General features: G+C 39.0%; 1 protein-coding gene across 5 annotated transcripts; it reads left to right on the forward strand.

Annotated features, from left to right (window-relative positions):
- On the forward strand, positions 1-24,210 carry zyx (zyxin). 5 transcript variants are annotated; one of them, XM_057340067.1, is made up of 11 exons: positions 490-771; positions 5,166-5,269; positions 10,589-10,814; positions 11,780-12,024; positions 16,012-16,107; positions 16,989-17,612; positions 18,076-18,208; positions 20,841-21,010; positions 21,176-21,354; positions 22,090-22,210; positions 22,313-24,210. In XM_057340067.1, exons 3-11 carry the CDS (start codon positions 10,595-10,597, stop codon positions 22,424-22,426), a joined length of 1,902 nt encoding a protein of 633 aa, XP_057196050.1. In that variant the 5' UTR covers positions 490-771; positions 5,166-5,269; positions 10,589-10,594; the 3' UTR covers positions 22,427-24,210. The 5 variants fall into 5 exon arrangements, with proteins under 5 accessions (XP_057196051.1, XP_057196050.1, XP_057196049.1 ...); XM_057340068.1 differs by lacking the exons at positions 490-771; positions 5,166-5,269 and adding an exon at positions 1-141; XM_057340066.1 differs by lacking the exon at positions 5,166-5,269 and having other exon boundaries at positions 490-810.
- Positions 24,211-24,387: the final 177 nt, after the last annotated feature.

Consider the following 24,387-nt stretch of genomic DNA (forward strand, 5'->3'; position numbering starts at 1 on the left):
TTAAGAGACATGTAGGGGGAGGGCCCAACAGCTGTGCATCTGAGACAGGAGAGAGTTATCATCTAGAAAAAAATCGAACATTTGTATGGCCTGCAGAGAGCGTTAAGGGAAAGAGAGAGAGAGACACACACAACCTGAGAGGTAAATCTGTTTTTAATAAAACTACACACTGTAACTAAACCTTTTGTTTGAACGCTGTCCAATGGCAGTCATGCATAAATGTGTAATATATACTTAAGGTTGTGTGTCTATAAAAATGGGCTATTAATTTTGAAAACAAACTTACAGCGAGAAATATTCACTCGAGTAAAACGTGTGACGTCCAGTCACACATATTTTAAATAAATGTGTCTCTCGGGAATCGCTTCAGGTCTCCTGGCATAATTTTGAGTTGGCAGCACGCAGATTGTTATCAGCAGTGTAGTCATCATTGGCCGCAGGTTTGTCCCGCCTCCAGCGGTCAGAAGAATGCGGAAGCTGAAACCGGAAGTGTGTCTAGTGTCGGTACATTAGAAAAAGTTCATGCGGACAGCAGATCAGATTCACTGATGAGCTGCCTTGTGAAAGCAGTCTTCCTTTATCAGAATGGTGCGTAACGCCAAGACAACGACATAAAGCGATATAAAGAAACAACGAAAAAGCGACAGAAAGAAAGAAAAAGCGATAAAGAGGGATAATTATCCGTAAGGTTGCAGGCATTAAAAACAAACGTGTCTGCTGCATTTGAGAATCTGGTCTGGCATAACTGCACCTCTTCTGGAGTAACGACCAGTAAGTGCCTTTATTTCGGTTTGTCACACAGAAATAGAGGTAGGCTATCATATTTTTTTGATCAAACCCTAACGTTAACGTTACATGCATTTACATTTGTAGCAGTCGACAATATGGTTGTGTATTGTGATATATTGGCTGTGGCTTAATGCTTTTGGTTGTGGAAATGTCTCATGGTAGCTTTATACATTATTCTTAGTAAAGGTATTTTAACATACACATAACTGTGTATACACCTAACTGTATGTTAATGAAGGTACATTGAAAGGGGTGGGGCATGTGTTTACCGCAGGAACATGTCTAATGTAAACTAAATTAAAGTCTCAAATATGAAATCATATTTAGGTTCATGGGAGAGTTTGTGAAAATAATAAGATATGATTTTCTTTCTAACTTTTATTACGCTTGCTTGTCGGGAGATTTAGCCCTCGTGTCACTGGGTTTCCAGTCATATATCCATATATGGTGAAAGCAACATGTTTTAGCCTGCACTGGAACACCAGGAACAACTTGACAAATATAAAAACCTTTCAGTGGCAATTCAGTGTGTAAAAAGAGAGCGTTCTGAATGAACCGAGGATTTTTCTGGGTGGAGTCCCTAAAGATGACAATGGGGGTTCGCTGGCCTTTAGTCGACGCCAGTGGGCTCTGGGATTTTCCTGTTCAATAAGAGTATTATCTGACGGACGTTCAGTCGTCTTCCTGGAGTAAAACCTACAATCATCAGCATACGATTTGTCTTACTTAAGAATGCCTATATTCAGTGTAACGTTCTTGTTTGTAAGAAGATATTCGGCCATTATTCTGATCGGATGGGTTGCTAGAAGCGTTTGAAAAATGCAGCCTTGTGCCGAACGTTCTTTAAACGTTAATGATGTTAATGTTAAACTGCTACGTTGCTTAGCAACCACAAATGCGTGTTGATACAAATAGCTTTAAACAACAAAGCTTATTTCCATTAATGCTATATCCATTTCCTCGAATTACGTTAAATCATTGTAACGCACGTGCGTCTTCTTTTTTCGTCATTAATTTAAGAATAAGGTGAAAATATGCTTTGTAATGTGTTTGAATGGCCGAAGGCACGTAATTTACGCACTCTATGGCCCACATTATATGACCACGCGCACCCCATGACGCAATTATGGAAATGAGCTGTATTCACTCCATAGGTAACACTGACAAAGCGTGTGTGTGTGTGTCATACGTTTTTCAGTATGATAATGTTGACAAGAAGCCATTTGTAGCAAATACCAACAGAGCGGCTTTGTACTTTTTTGTTAAGTTGGAAAAGGAAATGACTGGCATATTAGTCATTGTAACGGTAATGTGATTGTAGATATTGTTCAACATCAGTGATGTCATGGGTGACAAAATCTTTTGGAACAGACCGCTATGGTTTGCTCATCGAACAGTCGATGACAGCTCACCTTTTATCATTGTCTCTGTACTAGGTGAACATTTTCTATTGCTTTTAAACCATTTTATTGACCTAAAACTACAACTGTTAAAAAGATCAACACTTTACACACACACAGAGCAGTCATCATGAATTCTTTTCTACATGCTTTGTTACTTGCTGTAACCCTGAGACACGTTGGAGCTGAGATGAGATCATCTGTAGAGGAAGCCAGAAAACTGCAACTTAAAAAAATATTTGCCGACTACAGCCATAGGAACCCACAGCGGAACGATGACCCATTTCTCTTGGTTTATGGCTGTGTGTGTTTGACTTGTGATAAAGAGCTGTCTGCCCATCGGCAATCTTCAGTGTCAACACAGTAGAAATTTTTCACTGCATTTTCAACATATCCCGTTATTTATTTCCTCCTTTTGCGTGCTTGTGAACAACAGAATGTCAGTGAGTTTGCATGTCTCATGCACTGACGCTCACCTAGTTACCAAGTTTGCCATTGACTGTAGCATTTAGAGGCCACAAGATCCATCAAGGCTGCACAAGGAGGCTCCATTGAGTCAGGATCTGATTTAGATCAGTCTTCAGTCCATCCATTGAGCTATTTCTTCTATCCACATGAAAAAATCAGTCAGACTCCTTATATCTTATAGTCATTGTGATCAAGTGATGAAATGCAGACGTATGACTAAGACCATTGGAATTTTTATATTGCAGCTGTTTCTCCTTCCACAACACACACACACACACACACACACACACACTCACACACACACGCACACACACACGCTTTGGTTGACTATCCCCGTGGGGACAGTCCATAGGCGTAATGTTTTTATACTGTACAAACTGTATATTCTATCCCCTAACCCTATCCCTAAACCTAAAGATCATAGAACACTTTTTACATTTTTAGATTTGTAAAAAATATTGTTCTGTACAATTTATTAGCTTTTTTGCCCCTGGGGACCTCAATTTTGGTCCCCACGGTGACACGAGTCCCCATGTGTTGGTGTGTATTCAGGTTTAGGTCCCCACCGGGATATACAAACATGAACACACACACACAGTCTGACAGTGTTAGTTTGATCAGACCAAATCCGTTGCTGGTGCTATTCTCCATAGAAGTTAATAGACGTCACATAGTGTTTCCATTGGATATGTTTTTGGACTGGATTGAGTAGTGTTACAGGTGTTTTTTGTATTGTCTATCTTCACGTTATCAGAAATGTACCCACATCATTTTATGTACCCAAACATGATTGCTGTCTGTGAAGACCAAACACACAAACTGGCAGATGGTGGCCTCCTTGAAGAGGGAAAACTGTGAATTGCTCTGTTATAACTAAAGAAAGTGACTGTATTCATCTTACTCGTAACACAACAAATCAATGGTCAAAGAAGGAAGAGTAGGTGTTTGTACGAAAACCAAAACTAATAGACGATGATGCTAAGCTCTTGTTCTCGATTTTGCTTCAAGTATACCAGGGCCTTGGGTACTCTTAAGCTTTTTTGGTATTGATTTGGAGATGAGGGATGCAAAACAAAAACTATTGGGCTTGTGGCTGTCTTATGTAAATATTTCATCAAGACATGTACCTCTGCATTATTAAACTCTACATCTGAACCAGAAGAGAGGTGAAGAGTTTGCACTTCACATGTGCCTCTCTCAGCACACGCAAAACCGGGCCTAGAAATAGTCTTTAACCCTCTCCGATGCTGTGTCCCAATTCGCCTACTTATACACTATGCCCTTAAAGTATGTACTGTTTTTGTCATGCAAAAGTACATACATTTTAGTGCGTAGCAAAACTGTATGCACGCACTGGGACATACTAACGCGAAACGGAAGTGGCCGTTGTTGCCTATAGATGACACAGTGACCCTTAACTGTCACGAACATCAAAATACAGCTCTTCCTTACATTTAAGTATTTATTAATTTATTATTTTGTATGTAATGTTTACTGTATACTTACAGTTATTAATTTAGTGATTAGCATCTTTTATTTAATTTTATTAATGCAGTGTAGCGTCACTAAACTCCGCCCTCTCGCGGTGAGTTGTGTTAAGTGTCGATGGATTCACACTTTGAATTTTAACCGGAAACTGTAGAGTAGACCTTCCGGGTACTTTGAGAATACTCATTTCAGCATAGGGCTGTCACGGTTATTAAATAATCGTCTCATCGCGATGATTTCGGATCATCGCAATTATCGCACATCTCTATAGAAGACACTAGGGGGAGCTGTAGTGCATCTGCATATTGCATATTTTAGTGTATATATTGTTACTAAAGCATGGTAATACTTGTAAAATGTACCACCACAACACAATCACTTAAAAAAAAAAAAAACATATACAAATTACCTGCAGTACAATTTAATATTATTTAAGCAAATCTCAGTGTGAAAACCAGTCTACCAAAATTTCATTAACACACAAGTAAAATTTTACTGTAGTCTTGCAAGTGAGAAAAAAAGAGACTAGAAGCTTTTCTATGACTGATAGTATTTTAATGGTGGCTTCAATTCACACCTGATCAATTTACTTCATTTACAAGTATTTGGTGGTTGTATTATTGACAGGTAAAAGCCTAAACCTTAAATATATGATGACCCAATTTTTTCCGATGTATTTCCAAGAAAAAAAACATAGTCTTGTATTCAGAACAATATGGTCATTTCAATCGCTGAATCAAAAATGAATGAGAATTAAATGTCAAAGCTCAAAAACAGACAATTAATCGTCATAATCGCCAAAGCCCTACAACAGACAATTAATCGCCACAATAGCAATGATTTATTAGACAATTAATCGTCAATCAAATTTCATAATCGTGACAGCCCTATTTCAGCATACTATGATTTGGGACATACTAATTCTATTTTCGGTTACTATTTAGGGCGGATAGTAGGCGAATTGGGATGCAGCACTAGTCTCTTTTAGGCCTAAAATTTTGTGCTTCCACTTCTCTTCAGATATGAAGATGGTTTGGTAGACCACATCAAAGCATCTGTAAACGCTAGAGAAGCATCCTAAATCAGCCATGAAAGGATCTGTGCCTCCTGTCACGTGATTTAAGGTATTTTAGCGATATTTGTGAGATCCAGACCTCTTTCGTTCTTGCCTCAACTTGCTCAGGCTTGTGGTTGTGGTTTTATGTGAGACTTAACTGCTAAACATCCCCTCAATAAAAATCATTCTGAACTTCCTGATGAATAAGGGTGGGTGAGAACATATACAGTCAGTGTGACCTGCGTTGTTTCTACGGAGAATAGTTCAATTTTTAGGTTTTTTTTTAATATGGTATATAGAATGTGATCTATGTATGTATGTGTACACTCACCTAAAGGATTATTAGGAACACCATACTAATACGGTGTTTGACCCCCTTTCGCCTTCAGAACTGCCTTAATTCTACGTGGCATTGATTCAACAAGGTGCTGAAAGCATTCTTTAGAAATGTTGGCCCATATTGATAGGATAGCATCTTGCAGTTGATGGAGATTTGTGGGATGCACATCCAGGGCACGAAGCTCCCGTTCCACCACATCCCAAAGATGTTCTATCGGGTTGAGATCTGGTGACTGTGGGGGCCATTCTAGTACAGTGAACTCATTGTCATGTTCAAGAAACCAATTTGAAATGATTCGAGCTTTGTGACATGGTGCATTATCCTGCTGGAAGTAGCCATTAGAGGATGGGTACATGGTGGTCATAAAGGGATGGACATGGTCAGAAACAATGCTCAGGTAGGCCGTGGCATTTAAACGATGCCCAATTGGCACTAAGGGGCCTAAAGTGTGCCAAGAAAACATCCCCCACACCATTACACCACCACCACCAGCCTGCACAGTGGTAACAAGGCATGATGGATCCATGTTCTCATTCTGTTTACGCCAAATTCTGACTCTACCATTTGAATGTCTCAACAGAAATCGAGACTCATCAGACCAGGCAACATTTTTCCAGTCTTCAACTGTCCAATTTTGGTGAGCTCGTGCAAATTGTAGCCTCTTTTTCCTATTTGTAGTGGAGATGAGTGGTACCCGGTGGGGTCTTCTGCTGTTGTAGCCCATCTGCCTCAAGGTTGTGCGTGTTGTGGCTTCACAAATGCTTTGCTGCATACCTCGGTTGTAACGAGTGGTTATTTCAGTCAAAGTTGCTCTTCTATCAGCTTGAATCAGTCGGCCCATTCTCCTCTGACCTCTAGCATCAACAAGGCATTTTCGCCCACAGGACTGCCGCATACTGGATGTTTTTCCCTTTTCACACCATTCTTTGTAAACCCTAGAAATGGTTGTGCGTGAAAATCCCAGTAACTGAGCAGATTGTGAAATACTCAGACCGGCCCGTCTGGCACCAACAACCATGCCACGCTCAAAATTGCTTAAATCACCTTTCTTTCCCATTCTGACATTCAGTTTGGAGTTCAGGAGATTGTCTTGACCAGGACCACACCCCTAAATGCATTGAAGCAACTGCCATGTGATTGGTTGATTAGATAATTGCATTAATGAGAAATTGAACAGGTGTTCCTAATAATCCTTTAGGTGAGTGTATATTGCACACCGTCATCTGTATAAGTCTGCAAGTATGTAAATAGTACTGTCTATATGTAAACTGTTTCTGCACTTTCTGGAACACACTCAAGAATTTCACTCACCAAGGCACTTGTGCTGTGGTCATGTGACGATAAAAGTGATTTGATTTGATGTATGTTCCCGTTCTGAGATGTATATTTAATTATTTTTACAATAGTTTATCCAGTCCCAGTTGTCTATTTTGTCATTTTAGTTGACATGTCTTGAGTTTTTGTGTTACTTGTAATGTCAGATGTATCACATGTATTATCCATTTATAACCTATTTTATTTAGCATTTTATAAAGCATTTTTAATAAAAAAAATTCAGCAGCAAGTTACCATTACCATGAAATAAAATTACTCATGGGTGATTCACAGAATCTTGGTTTCAAAAACGTAAACAAGATTATACAAAATCTTGCATCAACATGTTTCCTTTTTAGGCATTAAAAACAAGGTCTGACATGTTGTAAAGTTAAAAGGACTTTTACTGACAGTTAACCACATTTTTGAGCTATTTTCTCAAAGACCTAATGTTATTACCGTGACCTTCTGAAAATGTCAATACCACAGCTAAATACTACAATACTATAGCTAAGTTTAGCTAAAAAAAAAAAAAGTAGCTATGATGCCAAAGCAAGTTTGTATTCATCATAGGGCTGGGACAATATATATATCGAGATTCACACTAATCATACTTGTCTAGGGCGATTCTGAAATTGCAAAGGCTTCTATTCTGTGTTTTATGCACAGCTCTTCCGTGAATTACGGCTTTTTGATCAGTAGGAAGTACTGCTCGATCTAAAATCACTATAAGATTGAGTCGTTTATAACGTGCGTTTGAAAAAGCAACACTCGTCAAACATCATCGTCATTCTAAATATACACATAAAGGGAACACCAAGTCAGTTAACCTTCAGGAATATCAATCAACCCGGTAAGGAAGCATAAGTGATTGTGAACCATTTTCACTTGTTTTGGTGCAAATAAAACCGACAACAGGTACACTGGAGAGGCAACAGCAAGGGTGGTCTGGGGAGGACCATTCTCAGAGGGTCTTACAGACCTCCACGTGCTATGAAGTATCGGGATGAAATCCTCAGATCTATTGTCAGATCTTATGCTGGTGCAGTGCAGAGCCCTCCTGGTGCATGATAAATGCCCGACCTCAGTTTCTGGATGATAAAGGCATTGATGACATTGACTGGCCCTCACGTTCCCCAGACCTAAATCCAGTTGAGAACCTCTGGGATCTCATGTATCCGAAGCCGTCAGTAGCACCATAGACTGTCCAGAACCTTTTATGTGACCCTGGACAACAACACCAGTTTTATGGGTCAATTTTTCGAAATTGAGATTTTTACATAATCTGAAAAAGCAGTGATTTTACTGTAATTCCTGCTCTGAATGAGTTTATGACTTTGGCTTCCATTGACCATTGTCACATTATTTTGTTTTCACTACATAATGCAAAGTATATTAGTGAAGAGTTTTAACCTGGATATTTCATTCATTGAGATCTAATACAGTATGATTTAGGTGTTCCCTTAATTTTTTTGAGCAGTGTACTTTATTATCATGAAAATACCTGAAAAGGTTTGAAGAACAGTGATAGAATATGACCATTGGCATTTCCTGGAACTACAGCTGTGTCCCAATTCGGGGGTTGCGTGCTTCGAAGGCTACATTTCAAGACCGATTGTGTCACAGCAGCACGACTGAAGGCTGTCCCATATCAAAGGCTGCTTCAAAGGCAACCTCAAAACGCGACCTTGTTTCCGCGGGCTGACAACGAATGAATCATTAACAGCCTCGGCTATCCCAAGATTCATTGCGTGCCTGTAACGGCTGCATATTGTTAAATATAAATTTGAGTATATGATCTGCAGGAAACGGTCCCCTGTGTTTTTATATTATACATGATGTTGTTTGTTCATATTATTAATGCATTATTGTGTTTTACATATCTAAGGTTGGTTAGTTTTATATACTATTGGGCTGTTTTAATCTACAGTACATAAACGTGTCATATTCTCTAAAATAAAAGAAACATTTTTAGGTTCCGTGTCTGTTTGAAAAAAGTCAGAAATGTCTGTGTCCCGCTGCTGTCACCACGTGACAGGAGCAGCAGGTGACGTAACTTGGAAATCCTGCATAAGGCTAGACCGTCTCATTTCGGTTCGCTTCGGGGGCTGTGTGCTCAGCAGACCGAGACCTCGTTTTGATGTCCGCGACCTTAAAAATAATTCCAATGTTAAAACTATTTTTTGTGCAAAGCAGAGAACACTATTATCTGTATTATGATCATTTGTTTGTGTTGCTATATTCAATTTTATATTTAAAATCATTACTGCCATGATGTTTCAATGGCTTCTTGAGAACGAATAATATAATTATAGAAGAGGACTGTCGTGCAAAGCACGTGTTTTTTTTTTTATGTTACCTTTTGTTCTCCATTAGTTGTTGACATTAACAGACTTTGACATGATTTGACAGGTAATTAGGCTAGAGTAAAAAAAACATGTGCTCATTTGATGAAGACATTGTGTACAACATCTCCTTCAAAATGCAAGATTTGAAGGAGTGAGCTAATTGGCTGTGACAGAACATGCTGAGTATATGATATCTTGAAAGTGTTTGCCATAATCTGTAATTCATACTTTTGAAAGTATGAGTATTAGATAAGGTGTGCTAGCTGTATTTTGAGAAATACAGAAGAGAAACAGTTATGAGTCACAGGGTCAAATGAGACTTGGCTCAGCTACAGAAGCAGGACGTGAGGACGTCATCTTTAATGGCGAACATGCCTTAGGTAAATATTTGTGCATAACTCATGGCACTTGAACACTCCTGCGGTATATCACATCCACATGTCTCAAAGCACTTGAACTGTTTCTACTTCAGCTCAGTTCAATATATCCCAAAGCCTCATAAGGGGAAAACCACGGGTCGACTTCAGCCTTGTTGACCTTAGTTTGGAGAGCTCGCACGCGTGTGTAAAACAGAATTAATGTTCTGGAACAGGAGAACAGTGAAATGCTCGTCACCAACTGTGTACCATGCCTCTCCCATCCAATGCAATGGGTTTTAATAGTGAGATCTAGGGGTTTTTCATTGGGATAAAAAGAGAATTGGTGCTTGCTTGCATTGAGAATGAAAACAAAGTGTGGATATGAAACAAGTTATTTTAGACAACAAAACAGAACCTGAGATTATAGAAGAGGAAGTAAAATAGTGTCTTGGCATCTATTTAAAAGATTTCCTTGTTTTACCTGACCAAAGGAATGTGTATAGAGCACACAGAATGTTCTGTCTATGGTAGACAACGTTAAAGAAGTTTAAAAGCTGGAACTTAAGTTTTAAAAGAACAGGAAAAAAATGATTCACCATAATGTATTTACTTCCTTGTTGTTACAGTACAATTAGGTGGAACTGATCTCTCACCATCTGTTTTAACATCCCAAATGTTTTTGAACTTATTAACTTGTGTTCCTGCCAAATGTGACTTCACAAACATTGATTTCCTCTTCATGTTCAGGTTATTAAAAACCTGTGATATGTGTTTGAGGTTGTTGAAACGTTACCCAGATGTTTAACTAATTTACAGTATATACAGATGGATCTCTCTCTCTCGAACGTTAAGATTTGCCATATGCTGTTCTGCCAAACTCTGCAACCTAGATCAGTCCTGGCTGACTTGAATTACAGCGTCATATTTGAATTAAAAATATTGCGCCATGAATACACGCAGTCTGGTACTGTTGTGTGGTCTTTATTTGCTCATAAATGACATGTTTCCGCTTACATCACTTTCAGATTAAGATGGCTGACTCCAACGGCAACAAGCCCATTGTGGTAACCTCCTCGGTTTCCCTCAAAGTCACCGCTCCTTCTTTCTACAACCAACCTAAAAGGTTTGCATCTGTCGCTCCCCCACGACCCAAAGGACAGATGGCCCAATCGCAGCCCTTGCCGTTTGTAAGCACAGGGGTAATTGGACGAGTTGGAGAGATGCCCCCGCCCCCTTCATCTTTCTGTGAGGGTAAGAATATTTACTTGACTAGAGTCACCAAACGAAATGGCAAACAATTGTTTTCAACCAGGCTTCTTAAACGCTGTCCCCCCATCATTGGTCGGCAAACAGATCATCATTTACATTAGTGGTTGCACCAGTGATTTTGAACAACCAGTTTGCTTTTTTAAACAACCAGTGAACACTTAAAGGAACAGTTCACCGAAAATGATATACTCACCCTCAAATTGTTCCTAATCTGTATCAATTTCTTTGTTCTGTTGAAAACAAAAGAAGATATTTTGAAGAATGTAGGAAAGCAAACAGTTCTGTGGCACTTTTGACTACCATTGTCATTTTCCCTACTATGGTAGTCAATGGTGGCCAGGCCAAGAACTGTTTGGTTACAAGAATTCTTCCAAATATCTTTCTCCGTGTTCATCAGAACAAAGAAATGTATACAGATTTGGAACAACTCGAGGGTGAGTAAATGATGACAGAATTTTCATTTTTGGATGAACTGTCCCTCTAACGGTTTTCTTCAATTTATCTTCTCACAAGCTTCTCCCAGGATGTTGTTGTTATTATTATGAGCTGTCTGAAAAAGCGCATGCTACCTGTTTTTAGACTTGAGCTTTGTTTATCTTTGCACTTAATGTAACATTGCACAATTGTTCTGATTGTCTCCTTTTAGGGTAACATTGCAACACATGTACTTTGCAACAACTCAGCTGATAGAGCAACACAAGAAAACATAACCGTGATTCAGTCTATGTTGAAAGAGTTCTGTAGGGCGTATACTGCTGAATCTGGATCATCCTTTCATAGCATTGTTCTCTTTTCATTAATATGTGATGTATTCAATATCTGCATTGCATCCAATTAAGGAAGTATGGAGCCATTGTGCAGCCAACGAAATGCAGGGATGCAGGAACAGTGTTTTGTCATTGTTAATTAGTGCGCGTGTAATAAAGTTCACCGCCTCTGTTTATTAGATTTCCCGCCCCCACCTCCTCCTCCGCTGGATGATGCCGAGCTCCCAGCCCCTCCTCTGGAATGCCAGACCACACCCCCTGCACATGATGCCCCTCCTGCATTCCCAGCCCCACCCCCAGTCTCAGAAGACCTGCCCATTCCTGCACCTCCTGAGGAGTTCACCTCTGTACCTTCTACCCACTTCCCCCCTCCCCCTCCCCCACCTCCTCCTCTCCCTGAAACTGGTGCAGGTGTCAGCTCTCAGGTAAGTTGTAGATCGATTTTCGTCAGTGCACATCAGGCCTGGTTAACCCAAAACGCAATTCTGTCATCATGTATTCACATTCATATCATTACAGACTTTTTAGAGTGTTGCTTATCATCGTGGGCACTGGGGCTTCAAAAATGACCAAATAGGCAGCATAAATACATCTTGTGAAGCCATTTGATAACTTTGTGTATGGAGCAGACTGAAATTTCATTTAGCAAGTTTCTGAAATTGAATCTCATTTATTCTCCCGTTCAGTGGAAAATGTGTTGAAGTTCAGACTGTTTTTCACACAAATCTGTCAAATGGGTTTTAGAAGACTTGGAAAATGGCTGATCGGCCACGTGGACTACTTATGTGGTGCTTTTTGTCATTTTTGACAGCCCCAGTTCTTATTATGAAACAAAGCGTTCCAGACATTCTTTAATATAGCTTAACTAAAGAAAGTCATGTGGATTTTTCAACAAAAAACAACAACAGGTTAGTAAATGATGACAGACGTTTCATGGCTGAACTATTCTTTTAAAGGGATCGTTCACCCAAAAATAAAAATTCTGTCAACATTTACGCACCTTTGAGTTGTTCCAATTCTGTATAAATGTCTTTGTTCTGATGAACACAGAGAAAGATTTTTGGAAGAATGCTTATAACCAAACAGTTCTTGGACCCCATTGACTACCATAGTAGGAAAAATCCCTTTATAATTTTTTCTTAGTTCTGTCGAACACAAAAGAAGATATTTTGTAGAATGTGGGACAGCAATCGGTTCTGGGGCACTTTTGACTACCATTGTGATTTTTCCTACTATGGTAGTCAATCGTGGCCAAGAACTGCTTGGTTACAAACATTCATCCAAATATCTTCCTCTCTGTTCAACTAAGAAATGTATACAGGTTTGGAACAACTAGAGAGTGAGTAATTCATGACAGAATTTTCATTTTTGGATGAACTATCCCTTTAACTGCACAAACAGTAAAAATGTTTGTTTTTCCATACTGACCACTGTTTTGGCCCTGCATTTGACTTTTTTAATTCCATTATTACACTTTATGAAATATGGCATTCCAGCATTTTTGAGTAGTATGTTAATTGTGGGAATAGGACATATAAGGGATAATGAAAAATTGGAGCAGTTTGAAGCAGTAAACTCTGATCTCCTGTGAGACGAAGTCTTGTACGCTGACTGCTGACATGTCCATATAAGCACCGGCTCTATTTATGGATGTGTTATTGCGGTGCGGGCGATGTAATTGGGTTACATGATCACTCTCACAGGGCCTCGTTCAATCAAACAGACCCAAAGACGATACACTAAGCAGAAGAACTACAGCCGTTACAGACAGTGTTGTGAGATTACTCCTGCGATGCCGCTGTCTGGTGGCGGAGTTGATTGTAACAGATCTTAAAGGGACAGTTCACCCCCAAATACAAATTCTGTCATCATTTACTACCCTTGGAGTTGTTCAAAATCTGTATAAATGTCTTTGTTCTGATGAACACAGAGAAAGATATTAATTACATGATAATTTATTTTGTTCTGTTAAGAAGATATTTTGAAGAATGTAGGACAGCAAACTTTTGACCACCATTGTAATTTTTTCTTACTGTGGTAGTCAATGTGGTCCAAGAACTGTTTGGTTACAAGCATTCGTCCAAATATCTTCCTCTGTGTTCATCCAAACAAAGAAATTTATACAGGTTGGGAAACAACTAGAGGGTGAGTAATTCATGACAGAATTTTCATTGTTGGGTGAACTTTCCCTTTAATCTGATGTATTTTAGATATCAGCACTGGCAGAATTTCCTGTTTTCACTGACAGCTACTCTCAAGTTCTGTCTTTTGTCATCGTGCTAACCCTACCAAATCATAATTACCCCAAAAATGATTATGAAACTTTATATTTTCATATGCAAGTGGGGATTTATTAGCTTTTGCCTTATGAGAGCCAGTACAGTACACGTCATCACCTAAAAGCAGACTAAGGGGCCATTCAGACAGAACGCGTTTTTCCATTTCAATGCGCTACTTTCCCATTGTTTTTTTTTGTAAACACGCGTTTGAAAGACGTGCATGAGCATTACACTCGCGTCTTTTGAAGTGCCTCGCACACAAGCGCCGGGTTTATGAAGGCGCAGTGAACTAGGACCACAATTTTAGCCCGAGCTTTTGTTATATAAGAGGGAATCGTATTCAAGCGAACATCCTGTAAGTCAGACCTGAAAACGCCCTTGTTACTGAAATAGCAACTGTTATTGACACAAGGCTCAGCGAACGGCAGGTCCTGGAATGCACCTAGATAGGTTGAACACCGCCTCCACAGAATAATATCAACGCCTACTTCTCAAGCCCTGCCCACTGGTTCGCGCATGACAGTACTGAACACAAGCTGCACGGAACCAGATAGAGCGAGTGTAAGCATCATGCCGTTAAAGATCGCAAAATATTGTGCAGTGCCTGGTTGTGGAAGAACACCGTCTGTTATAGGCTGTCAAAAGTAGTCAACCATGGCATCTTATTGGTTGAAAGTGACTTGACGTATTCAACGATGCAAGATGGATCCACCATGTTCTCAGGTAACAATTTCAATATATTTGATGCAACATTACTAATCAAATGTATATTATTATAAATGAAGGGGGCGTTTGGATGCTTTGTAGGCATTTGATTAATAATGTTGCATCAAATATATTGAAATTGTTTCCTGAGAACGTGGTGGATCCATCTTGCGTCCTTGAATACGTCAAGTCACTTTCAATCAATAAGATGCCATGTAAGAGGTCGCGTTTTCATTGGCCCGCCGTGGAAGCCTATCCCTGATTGGTTGACTACTTTTGACAGCCTATAATGCCTGGAACACACAGGAGGACCTCTCGAGAGCAAGTGTACCAAAGGATTCGTGGACGCACGGCACGCATTTTGAGTGCGCACACACTCACTGAGCAAGAGGAGAGAAAATTCATAAGAGAGCAGCGTATAATTGAAAGCGCGCGTCCAGTTTTGTGCATGAGCAAAGGAAATCGGCGTGCGAGCGGAGAGATTCGCGCGCTCGTATTACAAGAATGCGCTCTCGCCTTGTAGTAATGCGCTTGCGACATTTGTCATTAAAATAACGCCATGCCCTGTCAGTTTCAAGCAACTGTAGGTTCCGTCACCACAACGGAAGGCCGCCTCTCCTTTCATTTGATTGGACAATTGGAAAAACGATGCATGACATCAACCGCTTTTCTGCTCCGAGTTGATTTTTTTTCAACTTCAGGCGCTCAGAGCGCTCCGCCAAAAATGCGAGGTGCAGCAGGTGGCAGAAATGGGAGGCGCCCGGCACGCATAAGCAGTGAGAAAAACACTCCCTGTCAACTGAAAACTATTCAAAAGAGGTGCATCTAACAACAAAAATCGAGTTCTGTCTGATCGGCCCCTTATTCATTATTGTAAATAGTTATTTGCAGTATTTACTATATCTTATCTGCACAATCTTGTCATTATTTTTTTCTAAAATAAATTTATCCGAGGATCCCCCATTTTACTTCTTATAGGGGGGCCCCTAAAGCTCCTCCTTAATTCGAGCACTGCCTGGAAGCAGTGGTGTGTGATGTCTGACTTAACAAGTGGATAGTAAACAAGTTTCTACTTTGATCAAGGGCTCAGTGCAGTTATACACTGCTGTGATTTGCTATGGGCAACAATGTGATTTGTATCTTTATCATCTCTATATTTCAGTTCTGTTCCTCTCATTGTATATCCAGTTGTATTTCTGTCCTTTTATTTCCTACTATACTTTGATTATATGACTTAGGTTGGTGTTAATTATAGTCCTTGGACGCTTCTCGAAAGGCACAACTTCCCTTGTCTTTATTTACAGTATATCTGTGTTTCAGCCCTGTTATTCTCTCTTTCACACATTATGTTTTAGCTTTTGTTTTAATGCCACCTGTTCATCATCTCTTGTCATTCTCCTCTTCTAAACTGTCGTTCTGTTTTTGTAGAGGCTGCTGGAGAAACAGACGAGTTTTGACAGGCAGCTGGGCTCTTTGACTAGTATGTTATCAGAGATGGAGACCAGCGGACCGTTTAACCCAAAGGTAAACACACATGTGCAGCCTTGAACCTCTGAATACTGTAGGTCAAGAATCAATTAATGTTTGGACTTTATGGGAAAAGTACACCTCAAACGTATTCACTGTTATGTTGTTCTAAACTGTATGACAGATTTTTCTTTAGTGGAAGAAAAAAGTTTGTTGCATCGTGATCAGTCACATGACTAGTAAGAACTAATAATGTGAGCCTGTTTATGTTTATGTTGGCATGATAAACATATGTAGACTTGAGGCTGGATCACACTACAAGACTTATCAAGACAAATCTGAACAGATAAAAAAAACTAGACATAACACACTTGCAGACTTTTTGAAAGTTTACTAGGCATCACAATACGTAATAAAATCTGCAGCTAAAGTCTGGTAGTGTGATCCAGCCTTTAGTTAATATGTTAGTGGTGCAACCATATTGCACAGAGCAGCTATAGGGAAGCTACAGTTTTTCTGAATAAAAAGCACTATGATAATAAAATTTCTTGACCAATTTCAACAGTTGGAACTTTAAAATTATTCATTGCCATGAGGAATTGTGAATAATCATGCTTGTCAAGAATGGATTTGGCCTGTTTTTTTTATGGGCATCCTTGCACAAGATGTATGAACTAGTAAATGTATTATCAGTGAGCTTGACAACCATTTGTCGCTTTAAGAGAGCAGTGTGTAAAATGTGCCTAACACATCCCATAAAATAAACTTGTTTTATTTCTGACACTCATAACTGGAGAATAGAGGAAGTTATATTATATAGACAGAGGAAAAGCATTTGTAATCTTGCAACAGAGATTTTGTAACCCTGTTTTTGTTTCCTTTTTATGCTTTTGTCAGTTGGATTATGTAGTGATGTGTCTTTATGTTTGTTTAATTAGTTACCCAGCCAGTTTTCATCAGCACCAGCGCCAAAGCCGTCTGCACCTCCACCGACTGCCCCTAAGCCTACACTTTCCTTTCTGCCACCTCCTGAGCTTCAGGATCGTCCACCCCTCGCCCCCTGGGCTGAGGAGCTACGTGCCCGTGTGCGACCGGCCAATCAGAGCCCAGCATCTGTCCCCGCTCCTGCACCGGCCAAAAACCCAGCCGTTGTGCCAAAAACCAACTTTCCTACCAGTCAGCCAAATTCAAATTTTGGTCCTAAAACAGGGAGTCCTGCACTTTCTGGAGGCACAAGAGTGTTTAATAACTCTGTTAAATCTCCTGCTCAGAGTTCTTTCCCACCACCTCCTGCAGCTCCTCCCGCAGCTCCTCCTGCCCGGGTTTCTCCTCCTTCCGCCGCTCCTGCCCGGGTTTCTCCTCCAGCTCCTCCTTCCGCCCCTCCTGCCCGGGTTTTTCCTCCAGCGAGTGTTCCCGCCCCTCCACATGCTTTTAATCACTCTGCAACATCTCCCATTGGTAGTCAACAAAGCGTTGCTCCACCTCCTCCTGCTGCACCTCAGCCTAAGATGTCACCTGTCGTCTTATTCAACAGACCTACAGGAAACACTGTTTCACCCAAGGTGGGTGTGCGTAGTGTCATGATGCATTAATAAAAATACACAGAATGAAATGTAAAAATGATGCATGCAGTGAACTATGATTTTCTGCTCAACCAGAATATCTGGTCGCCCCCCCCCAGTCGAACCTGCCTAGTACTGGGGCATGTCCTCATCTTTTTTTATATCCAAAAAACGGGAGTCTGTGCCCATCATACAGAATGCGAATTTTTGTAAAATCTTACAAATCCGACTGCACAAAATCTGCAGACTGGTGCTGACTTTCTGCAACAATTGTTGACTCGTGCAGTCTGCAGATCGGGCCAAAAATCTGAACATAGTTATGGAATGTATTCCAGCCTTATGAGTTTGACTTGAACATTATATTGTTTAGACAAAATAAAATAAGAAAATTCAGAGGGTTTTTTTGTAGTTCTAATGTACCTTTCAATATCCTTTCTGAAAAACGCTTTATGCTGTTTGATAGGTATCCGGATCAGGTTCAGGTCCTGGTGGAGCTCCTCTGACTATGAGGGAAGTGGAAGAGCTGGAAAAAATGACCAAAGAGTTCATTAAAGACATGGACACACATCCACCTGTGATCACCTCTCCTGCTACAGGTACACACACACACACACATACAAACTTTTGACTTATCATTGAATTCATTTGTTGCTAATGATATATAATTTATCTATAAGAAAATATCATTGACTGGTTCCCACAATATAGCTAATGTCAGGTTTTATTGGATTTCGCTAACCATAAGTACATTTTGTTTAGAAACAATAGTAAACAACATAAGCACACACACACACACTCTTATCAGCTCTCTTCCTATAGATACACACACACACGCTGAGCTTTGTCCTCTCCACCTTGGTAACACACCCACACCCTTACGACTTACCTTTTCATGTGCTTTCAGACTTTATTTTTTTATGTTCACATAAAAATGTCTTTGTTAAACACATTTTAGCCTCACAGACATCCACATGGTTCTCATTTAAACACCGTAGACAAGCTGTAATAAACATTGAGTGTGTGATGGTGCCAGACTTCTCCCACTCTGTGTCTGACCCCCTTCCTTCATCTGTCTGTGTGGAGGTGTTTGACTTGATATTCTCTCTATCTTGCAATAGTTTACGTAGCATTATCTTGCCACGTCACGAATGAAGTGTTATGCTTGTAAACGATGACTACCAAACCACAATAAATGTTTTATGGTCAAAAGTTGCTGATTCCTTAGTTCATGCATGTAGACTAATGTTATCGGTATCTATAGTTACTATGCTAGGCACTATTCCCATATTCCCATAGTGATTGCACCTATTATACAAAGCACAACGCCTGCGCCCGGTTGCATAAAGCACCTTAAGTGTAATTTTCCCTTAAGTATACCTTAAGTTATTCTCCTATTGTGTTTGGTAAAGGGAAATCACCCCTTAAGAGTCATACTTAAGGGAAAAACTTAAGGTGCTTTATGCAACCGGGCCCTGGTCGCGAGTGTGTTTCCAAAAATATACTAACAGAAAATTATTTGCGTTGGTTACTAAACACATTCACGTCCATGCGTTGTGTTTTGGGTGACTGCAAATGTGTTATGTAGCTAACGTTAGCTGCTATCGGCTAACGGCTAAAAACTAGCTGCTACCTCAGAATCTAGTTTGAGCTATTAGTATAGTATAGCCCAGTAGTATACCACGCGGGAGCCAAAAGAGTGCTTTAGTACATGCACAGTTTATGAAATGACATGATGTAACAGCGGTTTCTGGTTAAGCCTGGCTCAGATTACAGGATTCTCGGCCAGAATTTACCCCGATTTCCCCTCCCGAGAATCTTTGAAAAAATCGGGTCCAGAACCTCGATCGGGTCCGAGGTTCGGCCCAGATTATCACGTAATGTGAGGCGTTCACAGATCGAATCTTACACCTCCCGATCTGCTCCGAGAGAAATCGGGGCCGCCCCGATCATATCAAACATGTTAGATATTTAGGGCAACTATTTTTTTTCTTCCGTTATTTATTAACATTAAACTTAAGCGGCTCGCCCAAAGCACAGTCATAACTTCAGCCCTAGCAAAAAGCATTATAGCACCCCCTGCTCAAAATACGTTCCCGCGACTTTGGACAGACAGACAGAGAATCATTCCGAGAGCGACAAAGACGTTATACAACCGTTGCCAGGTGAGATCACGTGAAATTAACTTTGCGATGTCCCTTTGTTTACTTCTGTTTCCCGGTGAGATGACGTAAGAGGCGTCCTCTGGTATGATAATCTTAATATTATCCTGTAGTTTGGGTGTCTTAGAATGTCTTTTGATGTGCAATTATGAAATAAAAAAACTTCCAATCAAACTTTCTAAATTTTTATTTTTGCACTTGCTACCTTTAGGCTTATTTATAAACACAACTTTACGCCCCAACGTTTTCTTATCTGCACATTTCACATTCATAAATGCAAGTTTACAAAGGGCAAACCTATTTTTGTAGTGCTTGAAAAAGAGATTCAAATGTAGATGTGATGTCAACATCTAAAAATAGTAAACCCATTAAAACAGTTACTATTAGCTCCTTTTACAAAACTGCATATCCTATGGATATGTAAAATATGTGTAATTTAGTTGTACACTGATGAGTGTGAGCTTGTTTAAGATTTTAAATAAGAGAATCTGTCAAGATTCTCCTTATGTGTGTGCTGCAACCAGAATTTGAAATCTGTCAGGATTTTAAAACTCCTGTAGTCTGAGCCAGGCTTTAGTCAACAAATCCACGTGCCTACGTGGAAGCTTATACAGCGACAGTTAACTTTTTTGACTAACTATGATGATTTATTTACAGATAGGATTTAAATTCATTTCAGTGATATTGTTTTTCTTTTTATTATTGTTATTTATAATTATCATCATTAATATTATTATTATTTTATTTCTTATTTCTATTTTATTTATTCTCAATTTTTATATTTTATGTACGTAAATCTCGATTAATATATGATTTTCTGTTAATAATGTAATTATTTACAATTTGTAAAGTTATGAAGATGTTTCTCCCTGATTGTATTCGGTGTGTATGTTAATATATAAGTTCTGCATTAAAAAAATATATACTGTGTGTATTCAGAGACGGTATTTACGACATTGATAACAGACAATTGCGCATATCAACCACATGGGGGAACCATACGCCAAAGTTCTCTGTTGTTGCTTAAAGGCACAGCAGGGAAAAACAAATTTTTTCGTTTTTTTTCCAGAGGTGTGTGGTAAATGTGGAGAGACTTTGTCCAGATCTCAGCCTGCAGTGAGAGCGATGGATAAACTCTTCCACTCGCATTGTTTCTGCTGCATGACCTGTCAGCGTGCCCTGCAGGGCATGCAGTTCTATGACCGTGACAGCACACCTCAGTGCGAGGACTGCTACATGGTGAGCACAACACATAACATGTCACAATGATCTTCACTGATTTGACACTGAAATGAATAGCCTGTACACAAACACAAATATCGCCTTTTATAGACATTGGCCTTTGTTTTGGCTATTTTTCTTATCTTTTACTGATTCTCTATGGATGTGTATGTGCGTTTGCAGAACTCTTTGTCTGTTTGTTCGCGCTGTGGGGAGCGGATCACAGATCGGGTCCTGAAGGCAGTGGGCCAGTGTTTCCATGCCAACTGTTTCCGATGCACTACCTGCAGCTGCACACTGGAGGGCGCTCCATTCATCACCGACGATAACAATAACCCCTACTGTGTCAATGATTACCATCGGTGAGCCACATGCACCAGTAAAACATTATGTTATACTTATAACTGTAATGATTCACTAATATCAATATTACAATAATGAGGAATTATGTTATTAAAGTAATAGTTGTAATCTAAAAAATGAAAATTCTGTCATCATTTACTCATGCTCGTCATTTCAAATTTGTATGACTTTCTTGCTTCTGCAGAACACAAAAGAATTTTTTTTGAAGAAAGTTGGTAACCGAACAGCGCCAACACCCATTCACTTCTATTGTATAGACAAAAAAACAATGCAACTGAATGGGTGCCGGTAACCAACATTATTCAAAATATCTTCATTTGTGTTTTGCAGAAGATCGAAAGTCATAAAGGTTTGAAATGACAAGAGGGTGAGTAAATGATGACAGAATTTTCATTTTTGGATGAACTATCACTTTAATGCTACAGTAGATCTTTGATTATTTGCATTTTTTACATTAAATAATAGTAATGGTAGTAAATGGTGAGTTTTGGAAAAAATATGAATGCTAAAAATACACAAATAATATGTAAACAATAATTTGACTAATGCAAATGATCTATGATAAAAAATCATTTATTAGTCAAATTTAAAAGTAACTTTTTTCACAGATCACGTTTAAGAACATTCAAAATTTCAAATGATGAAAAATGTTTTTATAAATAAAAATGTTTTTAATAAAAAATGTTGAATCGAATCATTCAATTTACATTTTCTCCCCTCTTTCTCTCTCTTAGTCGTTTCTCTCCACTTTGTGTAAGCTGCAATGAGCCGATTGTTCCTGATGCTGGGAGTGAAGAGACGATCAGAGTTGTTGCCTTAGAAAAGAACTTCCACCTGAAGTGCTACCGATGTGAGGTGAGAAGATTTCTGCTTGTTATCTTCACTTATTTACTTGCTTTAGAAGTAGAAAAGTTGTTGAACAAATATGTAGGTAAAAATAAGACTTTTTCATTGCAGGATTGTACCCGCCCACTTTCCATAGAGGCAGATGAGAATGGCTGTTACCCATTGGACGGCAGAATTCTGTGCATGAAGTGCCACACCCTACGTGCCAGGCAGGCCAAACAGTGATTGGTGGACACACAAACCGAAACCAAATTGAGATACACAATTGGCTTAGCTGTGATTATGTATTTGCCACATGGCTTTGTGAGTGTTTTTATGCTCCTCTCATTTTCCAATTAATCATTTTCACACTTTTTTTACAGTATGTTTGTTCATCATAAATGTAACTTGTTTTCGACAATGATCTGCTGCTGTTTGCTGACTGGCCTTTATTCAAAATTCTAAATGGTAGTGCCTCCATCTTTCTTATTGGCTGTTTAGCATACAACACAATTTAACCCCTTTGCATGTTGTTTAATATGCAAAGTAAAGATTTTAGGATGAATTTAGTTGTTGTTGTTTTTGGAACGAATTCTGAATTTATATTGTAGTGGCTGACTAGGCGCAGAGGTGAGGTGATGTACTGCACGGCTGTTTTTTAGCCATGTGACTCTCAGCATGCCTTTTACAAATCTCAAACATCCATAAATTGTACCACAGCTGACTTCTGAGGGACGACAAAGTCTGTATATCAACGGCAATCCATGCACTTTTTTTCCCAAACCAATTTTTTAAGTGATGAAAAGTGCTTGATGTGAGGAGTCAGGACATAAATGTAAAACATTGGGAGGAAAAGGAGGGGGGAATACAATTTGTATTTGTTATGCATGATTCATTTATGGAACTGTTTGCCTGTAAATGAACAAATATTTTAAAAAGCACATTCTTTTGGACCTGAACAAAACGTGATGATACAGATAAGTATTGCCTTGATCATAGACAGTATCAGAGAGATGTTTGCCGTTTTGCTGTTTTAAAACAAGACATTTCGCCAGATGTATTTAGTAAAGCACAGTTAAAAATAGGTTAGACGATTATTTCCAAGGAAAAAGCATGTTAGTCACTAGGTCTGTTGTAATATCACATACAGTAGACCTTCTGTAATATGTCTATATCAAGACATTGTAGCTACAGCTTATTCAAAATATTTGGATTAGGGATAAAATAGTATTTTTTGCACAAAAGACTTCAGGTTGTCCTTAAACTAGAGCTCGCGGGCTATATACAACAGAATATATTCCACATATCAAAGCTGCAGAGTTCTTTTTTATAAATGAATGCAACAATGTTATTGCACATGTCTAACATGATTCGGAACATGATTTTTTCTTTTCATAAATGTTTTAAACATTACACACTTTCATCTTCTCACATTCTTTTCATTCACGGTTTGCTTCTTTAGTAGCTTTTGAATATGAGAAGGATCCGTACAGTCTTATTTCTGTCAAACTAATACTATTTTGGCTTTCGCTTTGATAATATGTTGAGAAATACAGTATGTAGCGCATTATTCATAGCATACAAACGTTCTTATCAGCTTTCACTGCACAGCTCTATGTGGCTCTTTTCTGGGAATTATCCCTGTCCTGTCAAAAAACATCTAGTATTTAATGCAATCGTCTAAACATCAATGGCTGCCATCATTATAAAACAATTACATGACCAAATCGAACACATTATGCATGATTTGTTATGTTATTACAGTATTTTAGGGATGACTCATTTTCAAGCTGGTATTGTCACAATAGTGCTAATTTCAGTAAAATGGGACCATCTGTGACCACTTCTGATTTAGCTTTCCATGTATGTATATTCTTTATATTAGTGCTGAACATATAAATTCCTCTGTAATATGTGAATGTGTGTATGTTTACGGTCAAATGTATGCCAACATGTTATTTTGGCTATTGTCTGTTTTCCTTCCACATTTGTACTGTATTCTGAACTAATAAAAGTAAAATCCTGGCGAATTTATAGTTTAGGTAATATATTTGATTCTGCAGTCGGTTAGGATTTTTTATGTATGTTGGGACTAGGGTGTCACACTCACAATAAATTGGCATCTATCGTCAATAACTGTGAAATAAAAAACATGATTATTGATATTATGTTCATTCTACACACATGATAATATTGTAAATAATTCA

This window comes from Triplophysa rosa, linkage group LG8 (genome assembly GCF_024868665.1).
Source record: "Triplophysa rosa linkage group LG8, Trosa_1v2, whole genome shotgun sequence".
In the NCBI taxonomy this organism is placed as follows: Eukaryota; Metazoa; Chordata; class Actinopteri; order Cypriniformes; family Nemacheilidae; genus Triplophysa; species Triplophysa rosa.

What these genes read in the sequence shown, in the direction of transcription:
- zyx (XM_057340064.1), top strand. An exon ending in GAAACACTGTTTCACCCAAG is followed by an intron (nt 17,613 to 18,075) that starts GTGGGTGTGCGT and finishes GCTGTTTGATAG; the next exon opens with GTATCCGGATCAGGTTCAGG. An exon ending in GATCACCTCTCCTGCTACAG is followed by an intron (nt 18,209 to 20,840) that starts GTACACACACAC and finishes TTTTTTTTCCAG; the next exon opens with AGGTGTGTGGTAAATGTGGA.